Consider the following 10,735-nt stretch of genomic DNA (forward strand, 5'->3'; position numbering starts at 1 on the left):
AATAAGATTTCTAAGTAAAAGAAATAGCAAATTTTAAATTCCCTTACGAGATGAACAAAAAGGAGGCAAGTGTCAGTCCAAAGAAAGGAAGGAGCCAGCAGGAGATGAGGCTCAAGAGGCAGCTGAACTCCTGCTTATGTAGGGGATGGAACATGTGAGGACTTTGGGTTCTCTTTCTTTTTCTTTCCTTTTCTTTCTTTCTATCTTTCTTTCTTTCTTTCTTTCTTCCTTTCTTTTTTCTTCCTTTCTTTCTTTTTGTGTTTTGAGATAGTGTCTTGCTATATAGTCTAGCCTGGCCTTGAGTTCACTATGTAGCCTGGGCTGGCCTCAAACTCACAACGATCCTCCTGCCTCACCCTCCCATGAGCTAGGATTACAGGTGTGCACCACCATGCCCAACTAAGAATGCTGGACTGTATCTCAAAAACAACTAACATGAAATAACCAAACATTTGGTTCCTCTTAACAAGAAGGAATACCAAGTGCTCAGCATGACTATAAGGACCCTTGCTGTAGTGGACTGACAACAGGTGGTCAATTTTTATACCAGCTGAAATGCATCGGTGTGATTCTGAGCATGGAGGGCCCACCTGAAGATTGCTGCCAACATAAAAAGGAGCACTGGAGAGGCAGATGCGGTGGTGTTGTTCTGCTGGGTGCTGTTGTTCTCCTGGAGGAGCTCATCCACATTCTTTCCTGATATGAGCTTGTTCTCATCATCAGAGGAGCTTGGGACCCTCCTGTTGCTGAGAACGGCTGCAGTTCACTTCACTGTTTCCAGGCTGCAGAGGGGACGATGGTACACTTTCAGTCTCCTGGAGAAGCTTGTCACGCTGGTTTCCTGATATCAATTTGACCATTATCATCAGGAGCTCATTATCACCGAGGATGGCTGTGGTACTTTTCGGCGGAGCGCTGGTCTTTGTTTTGAGTGTGGCTTCCTGACTCTAGTGCGGAGCCCTCAGCCTGCGGGCACAGCTCCTTCATCCCGCCGGCACAGACTTTCTGGCTTCCACCGCCGACTTTGGGCCTTCCCAGTGTAGATTCTTGAAACAGGCTTGCATGAGACATTGTCACGGGTTGTAGGTCTTCATCTGGACCCACGCAGGGTGTTGCACGGGACCTGGCCCTCAGCTGCATGCTTTGGGGTCTTTAGGAGTACTTCCTGCACTTTTCCTGTTTGACGCTTTGAGTGACTACTATAAAATAATACTACAAATTATGTGTTCTGTTTTAAAATGTTTTCCTTGCAAATCCTGACTGTAACACTTGCTAAAATAGTTGAATCTAAATCTAGCCAAGCCTTTAGAACTAAATTCCATTCACCAGAAAAACAGAAAATAGAAGAACAGGTTAAATAATACCATGAGGAAGCAATCAGACAAATCCAGAATGTGCACCATTCCCAGTGACAACCGCACCGGCTCACACAGTCACTGGCAACAGGAAAACACAGGCAGGAGAGGAGGACACACGCTAGGTGACAAGTCCAAAGAGAACTCGCCAACACTGTTTAGCTCCTATGGTAAAATGGCGTTTTTAAGCAACTGATGAAATGTGAATATACTCTCAATGATACTAAAAAAATATTGTTAGAAATTTTAAAAGATATCCTGTCTTTCAGCTAGATGTTGTAAAAACTACACAAAATAGGTATTTAGGATACATCATTGATGTTGATGCTTAATCTTAGTATTTCAAATTGAGGCAGATGGTCAAGAAACACTGTGAAATACTTTGTTCCTTTTCAGGATTACTGAATTTTAGAATTATAAATGATAAGAGAGATTACCCAGTCAGAATAAATTTATCATAAGCATGAAGAAAAGGACATAAAACTCAATAAGGGAAGGCCTGGTCTGTACTGCAGGAGTCTGTGCCAGGGCCTTGTTGTATTTCTCTCACTATGGCTTTCAGGAAGGTTGTCATATACTGCAAACCCTCTGAGCCCCCACTCAGTCCCCTCTCCCTCCCCACACGCCTTTATATTCTTATCTTTCCTCCCCACTTAGACATTGTAATTCATATTCACTTGACAACTTGCACTTTCCGTGAGGTAACGATCTGAGAAGGAATAATAAGGATAAACATTTTTAAACCAGGGCAAAGCTAACAGCTACTGTTTCAACCTTGCTCCAGATTATTTATGTACTTCATTCTGCTGGCCTTCAATGACCACATTTCCCCACTGAGTTCTGTTAATGAACTCACGTAGCATTCTATTAATCATACAGGTCTCATAGTAAAAAGGGTTTTAAGCCATTGGTACATCAGGAAGCAGTCTGCTGAAATATCCACTTTCTGTCCCTCTTTTTTAATGCTTTCTTCTGTTTTGTTTTGTTTTTAAATCACAGTTAATATAAAAGTTTAGAAATAAAAATGTTATTAGTTACTGTAAGCATCTTAGTAATACACTGGTTTTTAGACTATGCATGTGCATTACTTTGGTAAAAATATTAAGTTTTCAAAAACTGAATTATAATTATCTAGTTCTGTGTTTAGCACAATACAGAAAAATTAGTCTTGGCCAGTATACTTCTAGATTTATAATATATTTCAGGCAACCATAATATGAGCTTGGATACCTTAATATAGGCAATAAGTTATACCAATATATCAAATACTTCAGATAAGTACAATTATATCATACAAATAGGTAAAAATGTGGAATTTTGTAAGTGTAAAGTAAGCAGATTAATTCTTGTTTCTGCAGCTTCCTACAAATAACAGCTGTCTCTACTAAATTCCTGCATTATGTGCTACATTTACACTTCACATAAAAGTCAGCAGTAATCCTCATAAACCTAAGTAGATATTACTACCTATATTTCACAGATGAGTAAAAGACTGCGTCAGAATTTTTATATAAGGCTGACTCCAACTTCACATTCTTTCCACCATAAAAAAATCCACATTCAATTTAAATTTAGGAAGGAAAATACATGCTTTTTGCTCTAACACAGTTCACTTTAACCCTTCATCAAGGTGGACATTCAGCTCATAGATTCTCATGTGGCATAAGGCCTGAAAGCTGTTCTGATTACCTGGGTATCCGTTCTGCTTGATCGGTTTTAGTATCACACTTGTCAATGGCACAGAACTCTGGGTTTTCTGATTGATTGATTGATTGATTGATTGATACCGGGGATCAAACTCACAACCTCACACTTGCTAGACAGGTGCTTATGCTGCTGAGCTAAACCCTAGGCCCCGGAACTCTGGGTTTTCAGATACTTATTCAGACACTTGAAATAATAAAAAGAAACCACTCTTGGGACATATTTACTCTGCCTACAGGTATTTCAGGTCAACTTCTACGAAAAAATTGGCTGGTTCCTCCCTCTAAAGAAGAACAAGCTACGACTTCTAATTGCATTAGAAGCCTAACCTTTGCCGTATTTATAAACACCAAAGCATGTGACATCTTTAAATCAGTAGTAAAAAATTACTGCACTCTAGATTTTGCCAGCAAGTTAACCTTGAAATAACATCTGTTGTTGTCTTCAAGGCAGGCTCGTAGAATTTGAAATTTGGGCAGTTTGCCTGCAGGCAGAACACCACCCTCACCTTCTTCAGTCCTCGCTATCAAATCAAATTACCAGAAAAGAACCTATCCAGGAATTAGCTTATGTCCCCAAAGTCCCTGTCCAATTTTACACTGTTCTAATCTTGGATTTTATCAAAATTCAATGTAGGAAATGACCACATGGGAAAAGAAATCAATAATATAAATGTTTCAAGGAAAACCTAAATATCATAATGAAATTAGTGTCATTTAGTTGAGAGCTTTGTATGCTCGATTTATTTATAATTATGCCAAAACCAGTTTGCTCAGCTGACATACATACAATGTTGTACCAGCTCCCTCGACCGGTAAAAATATAGAGCTACCAAAAAACATGTTCCATCGGGTTCACTTTTTCATCTTCTTCAGAAATTTCTGTAACTCCAGCCTGAGACCGAAGAATGGACACGATGTCACCAGATAATCTGTTAAAGCCATTTTGTGAGCACACGACTGCCACGTCTTGCCATGTTTCTAGTGAGCAAAGTGGATCGCTCATCATAAGGTGTTCTACGGCATCTGGGGAAAAAATGAACGATTATAGTACAACACTTGCTGTTTGATAATCTACACTCAGCGGTTCTTCACAATTATAAAGCTCCTCTTAACTCCACAGGATTCCCGTAAGTTTAATGATGTCACACACCGTTCTTGGTCTCGCTTGTGGTAAGTTCCTTCTCCTCCTCCTTTATCCAGAACTTTTTATGTCAACCCTCTACTGTCTCCCACATTCCGCATTTCTCTACTCATCTCCCCTTCGACTCTTTGGTAAAGTAGCAGTTAGACAGCTACAAGACAGGGAGCTCAGCAAGGGAAGGATGTGGGCTCAGCTTGCTGACGAAGGGCCTGTTGAGATTTTATGATCTAACAAACACCTTTAGAAATGTCTTACTAGTGCCTTCCCAAAGGTTTAAGAAACTCTTTGGAAAACCTTCTAACTCAAGTGGAGACCTCTTAGTTAAGTGGCTTTTATTTAAAAAATTTTTTTCTACAAAGTGAAATAATTTTCCTTTAAAAATAAATCCAGGCCAGGCGTGGTAGCACACCAGCATTTGGGAGGCTGAGGCAGGAGGATCACTGCGAGGCTGAGCCTGGGCTATGTGGTGAGTTCAAGGTCCACAATGAACTACACATCAAGACTCTGCCTCAAAAATAAATAAATAAATAAAATGATATTTACTTTTTTATTTTTTTTATATTTATTTTTGAAAGTCAATTGTAGAATCTGTATTTGGTATCTACAATATTTTTTAAGTGCTGATGCTTGAAGTCAGCATCTTCGCACTGAGCTACATTCCAAGCTCAGTTGCTAAACTGACTAAGTTGGGCTTGACCTTGAAATACTCTTAACTGAGCCTCCCATAGTGCTGGGATACAGGTGTGTGCCACCATACCCAGCCTGAGGCTAATTTCTTACCTAATACCTGTATTACTTATGATAGTTCATACAAGATGATTATCTTTAACATACTATCAACACTAGTTTATTTTTACCATAACTGCCATTTTCCTATGAAATAATTTGATGTCTTTAATGATAATTTCAAACTATAAAATCATCTCTTCAAATACAGTTTCAAGTAATTTGCCTATCTTTCCTTGATCCCAGACAATAATTTAAAATCAAGTTTGTCTGTTCAAGTTCTTAAGTTAATGAAAGGGGAAAAATGAAATTTAATTATCATTTATCTAGATTCCAGTGCAGATTTAGGTCCAAAGGAGTATCATATAGATATGCAAAAATGTTGGTTTAGGAATTAAAATATAGGGACTCGGGATGCAGCTCAGTGGTAGAGTGCTTGTCTAGCACGCACAAAGCCCTGAGTTCAATCCCTAGTGACACAGAGAAAAGAAGGAGTAAAATGTATAAGGCTTATATCTAAGTAATTTTTTAAAATCATATAAAAGATTGCTAAATATACACATGTTCATACATCTTCAAATTTTAGAATAATGTTAGTTATTAAAATTATTATGACATTCCAATCAAATTAAATAGTGTTTCTTTATTCATTTTGATTCTCTCAAGAAATATGTACTATTGCAGGACACAATTATTGACACAGTGATCTTTATATTTATATATTCCTAAAGTTAACCTTTGCTAAGAGGGACCTCTAAAAGAAAATTGAGTTAACTTATATCAAATCGTTATGAAAGTTCTCCTAAATAACCCACTATTTCTTTTTACTTACCTTTCCCACCTTTATTTATTTCTTGAAGTAGCTTAATCCCAACTTCTTCCATATTTATAGAGAACAGATGAAGTATTATAAGCCCCAAAGATAAAAACGGCAGGTTCCCACTCCTTTCTTCAGTGAGAGACTGAATTAGTTCAGCTTGAGGACATGATGTTATTAGCTGCACCAGGTCATCTGAAAGTGAACATGAAAACTGTATCTCAACATCATGTGGCAAGTCAACTGGAAGTGTAACCGCTAGTGTCTGCACTCGTAGGTCATCATGTCTTCTTCCAGTCTTTCCAAACCCCTCGATGTCACACTCCAATCCACTTCAACAGTACCAGCCCCAAATCAGACACACACACAACACACGGAGAGGCTCCTCATTTAATGACCGGGTTCCACTCCTACAACTGGGTCAGTAAATGAATTGGTTGCTAAATGAGGGTTTGTATATAGTATGTACATTATAATATTTAGAACAAAGAAATGGTCAAAGAAAACATCAATTTGATGACTATGCTTTTATTTGCCTAACTAATATATATAATACTATAATGTATAGGAGACCATAAAACTGTAGCACTGTACAGTACAATCAGCAAATCTACAGTACAGTATAAACAAGGTGTACGATCCCAAAGAAAAAGACACTGAGACGCTACAGACAAGGTATGTAGAACTACAGAGAGAGAGAGAGAGAGAGAGAGAGAGAGAGAGAGAGAGAGAATGAGCCAGACACGGTGCCCAGTGCACACCTGTAACCCCAGCACTCAAGGCTGAGGCAGGAGTATAACCACAAGTTCAAAACCAACATGGGCTACGCAGTGAGTTCAAGACCAGCCTGCACTGCAAAGTGAAAACTTTGCCTCAAAACAACAAACAAACAAAAGATGGGTGGTAAGTCTGAGCAGTCATTAAACAGGTAAGTTATTAAATATTATATTTAATGCTCAGCACAGCAAAAACACGCAGACCAAAAATTTACTCATTAAAAATAGTATGAGAAAAAAATCAACTGTCAAAAGTATGATATAATAAAAGGATATAGGCTGCAAATCAGGAGAATTAAGTACTTCCATCAGCCACTCACTCTTTTTACGTCTGAAGAATGCTAGCGTTAGCTAAGATCTCTTAAGCTCCGTCTAACACTCCAGTATTTGTCTGTGTTATTGCTCATATTTGCACCAACTTCCAGGCGAGTGTGTCTTTCTTTCCACTGCACAGAAAAGAACTCAGATTTCCCCCCAGGAATATCAAATATTTAGAAATTCAAAATGGGGGCTGGGGCTTTAGCTCAACGGCATAAACGCCTGCCTTGCAATCAGGCAGTCGTGAGTTCGATCCCTGGTACCAATAAAAAGGAAAAAGACAAAAAAAAAAAAAAAAAAAGAGAAATTCAAGATGACCATCTTAAATCGTAGCTATAAGAAATCAATAGCTAAAAGCCATTAGCTAGAGATTAGCTAGCAAATGCTAGAGATTCAGCATTTGCCAACAGCTAGTGATTGAGCTATATGAAATTACCAACATTTTACTGTTTTTAACCCAAAAAGAATAAATATATGTGATTTAATATATTAGAGATACCCTCAAACTACGATTATGGTTTGTATTTTTAAATTTATAAACATGTTAACTACCAAAATTTTTCAATGTAAAAATATACTTTTAGGGTAGAATCGAGGTAATATTCAGGATAATTTCTGAGTCTTTTAAGAACAACCATAAATATAATTTGCACTTTAACAGACTGGCAGAATGGATCACGAAGCAAGATCCAACAATACGCTGCATCCAAGTAACACATTTAATTACAAAAGAAATTCATAGACAAAATCAAAGGATAGAAAGCAATACTCCACATGACAGGTAGCCAGAAAAAAGCAGGGGTAGCTATTTCATTCATTTGCTTGTATTTCAAGCCAAGACTGATTAAGGACCAAAGAAGGCCATTACATCCTTGTTAAGGGAACAATCCAAGAGGAAGAGATAACAATCATAAATCTATATGCACCAAATAGCAGCACATCTAACTATGTAAAACAAATATTAACAGGCACGGAAAATTGAAAGCATTGATATGACTATAATTGGGAATCTAAACACTCCACTGTCACAAATAGATTAACTAGATTAAGAAAACCAAAAAGGAAATACCAGAACTGAACCAAACTTCTAAACAAATGGACTTAGTAGATGTCTACAAAGTGTTCCACCCAACAATAATGGGAGACACATTCTTCTCAGCTGAACATGGGATGTTGTCCAGAATAAATCACATACTAGCTCACAGAACATGCTTAAATAAGTAGAGTGAAATTGAAATTATCCCATGCATAGTACAATAAAATTGAAAATAAATGTCAAGAGAAACCACAAGAACCTCATAAAATATGGAAATTAAATAACTAATACCACAACTTCTCAAACTCTATAGTAAAATGGAAATCAAAGCAATATTCCCAAATTCATTCCTGAAAGCAAGCATTACCTTGATACCAAACCACAGGAGGATCCAACCAAAAACAGAGAGAGAAATAGAGACCAATCTCCCTAGTGAATATAGATGAAAAAAATCCTCAGTAAGATACTGGAAAACAGAATATGGCAAATTATCAAGAAGATTGTATACCATGACCAAGTTAGATTCATCCTAGAGAAGCAGGAATATTCAACATATGCAAATCAGTAAATGTGATACACATTAACAGAGCCAAGGACAAAAACTACATGATCATCTCAACAGATGCATCAAAAGGATTTGACAAAGTCCAACATTTACTAATGATTTTAAAAAACACAGAAAATTGGAATAGATGGGCTTTATCTCAACCCGATAAAAGCCGTATATGACAAATCAATAGCCAACATTAGGCTAAATGGACAAAAACTGAAAACTTGTACTTTAAAACCAGGAATAAGACAAGAATAGCCACTATCATCACTCTTATTCAATACAGTTTGGTAACACTAACTAGAGAAATTAATAAGAGGAATAAGCACACCAAGAAGTTAAATTATATAACTCTGCACAGAAGACCCCAAAAACTCCACTAAAAAATAATAGCATCCAAAAAAATGAAATAGCCAGGAATCCATGTAGTAAGAGGAGTAAATGACATTACAGTGAAAACTGCAGAATTGTGAAAAGGAGATCAAACAGGAGGACATCGTAAAATGGGAAGATAATCTTCATTCTTGGGCAGGAAGAACAAATACAGGGAAAATGGCCATGCTTTCAAAACTGTCCTACAGATTTAATGCAATCCCAACCAAAATATCAATAGCATACCACACAGAATTAGAGAAAACAATCCTAAAATTCATTTGGAACTTGAAGAGACAAAACAGCAAAAGCAATTCTGGGCAACAAAGGCAAGGCAAAGGCATCACAATCCCTGACTTGAAATTATACTACAAAGCTACTGTGATAAAAACAGTATGGTACTGGCAAGAAAAAATAAAAAGCAGACCTGAGGATCAATGGAACAGGTTAGGAGATTCAGAATCAATTCCAAATACACTCAGCCACCATATCTTTGACAAAGGGGCCAAACTTCTTTACTGGAACAAAGCTGTCATCTTTAATAAATGGTACTGGGAAAACTGGCTTTCCACATGGCCAAAGATTAAAAGTAGACCCATATCTCTCACCATGCACTTAGTAAACTAAAATTGAAGTGGATCAAAGATCTAAATATCAAAACAGAAACACTAAATCTGCTGAAAGATAGAATAGGTAGAACTCTTGAGGACACTGGTGCAGGCAAAGACTTTGTAAAAGCTTTTGCACAGCTAACAAAACTGTCAACAAAGTGAAGAGATAATCTAGCTACTCCTCAGACAAAAAGACTACTATCTAGACTATAAAAATTTTTAAAAATCAGTCCTATCATATTTAAAGACCCAATCCAAAAATGTGCGTCTGAAATGAATAGACACTTCTCAGATGAAGAGCAGAAACTACAAATAAACATTCAAAAAAAGTTCAGCAACACTAGTCATTCAAGAGATACAAACCAGAACAACACTGACACACCATCTCACTCCAGAAAGACTGGCTATCAGCAAGAATTCAACCACAAACAAATGCTGGCAGTGCTGTGGGGAGCCCTCTCCAGTTTAGTGGGAGTGTAGAACAGGTGTAAACACTGGAAATCAGTATGGAGAGTCCTCAAAAAACTAAAACCAGCTACTCCCCTTCGTGGGATCTTCTTGAAAGAATTAAATTAAAACCATCATGTCTCAATAATATATGCAGTCCATGTTTTAGTGGCATATTTAATAGTTAAATCTTGCAAACAGCTCAAATGTCCATCAACCAATAAATGGATAAAGAAGATTTGAGTTTTTTTAATATAATGGAGTACTAGTCTGCCATAAAGAAGGATAAGCTTGGAGGCTGGAGATTTAGCTCAGCGGCATAAGCGCCTGCCTTGCAAGCAGGCAGTCGTGAGTTCGATCCCCGGTACTGATAAAAAGGAAAAAGACAAATATATATATATAAAAAAAGAAGGATAAGCTTGAGACATGTCTAGGTAAATGGATGCAACTTGAGACCGTACTCTTAAGTGAAATAAAACACACACACGTGTGTAAATACTGCACTGTTTCTTTAGTGTGAGAAACCAAAAGTGCAAATGCAGGCCAAAATGTATAATAACTATTGGGAAAGAGGAAGAAAACGTTCAAATGGGAAAGGGAGCAAGGAAGGAGGAGGGAAGAAAGGAATGAAGGGACGGCGGGGGGAAAGATACACGGAAAACACGGGAACAAAAGCTTCTGCAGTGAGGGGAGAGGAGGGAAGTGGGAGACGGAGGAAGGTGTACCACGGGCAGTACAAACCCCGCGCCTGCTACCATGGTGCACATCAAAACTGTACCAACAAAGGTTTAGTATCAATAAGTTAGAACTAACGTCCATTCTCTTCCTAACGTACGTGCTCTAAAGTTATATATGTATACGTATATATATACACACACAA

At 37.6% G+C, this 10,735-nt stretch overlaps 1 protein-coding gene across 1 annotated transcript in view; it reads right to left on the reverse strand.

Annotated features, from left to right (window-relative positions):
* Window positions 1-1,985: 1,985 nt before the first annotated feature.
* Window positions 1,986-10,735, reverse strand: part of Clhc1 (clathrin heavy chain linker domain containing 1) — a 57,462-nt gene continuing 48,712 nt past the window's right edge. Inside the window, exons 11-12 of the mRNA XM_063229420.1 lie at window positions 5,761-5,940; window positions 1,986-4,084 (exon numbers count right to left, since the gene is read on the reverse strand). Of these exons, the coding sequence (XP_063085490.1) occupies window positions 3,888-4,084; window positions 5,761-5,940 (377 nt within the window). The 3' untranslated portion in view covers window positions 1,986-3,887. The remainder of the gene's footprint in view (window positions 4,085-5,760; window positions 5,941-10,735) is intronic.

The sequence above is a fragment of the Cavia porcellus genome, unplaced genomic scaffold, assembly GCF_034190915.1.
Source record: "Cavia porcellus strain 051 isolate PalLab524CR breed Dunkin Hartley unplaced genomic scaffold, mCavPor4.1 scaffold_18, whole genome shotgun sequence".
Classification (NCBI taxonomy): domain Eukaryota; kingdom Metazoa; phylum Chordata; class Mammalia; order Rodentia; family Caviidae; genus Cavia; species Cavia porcellus.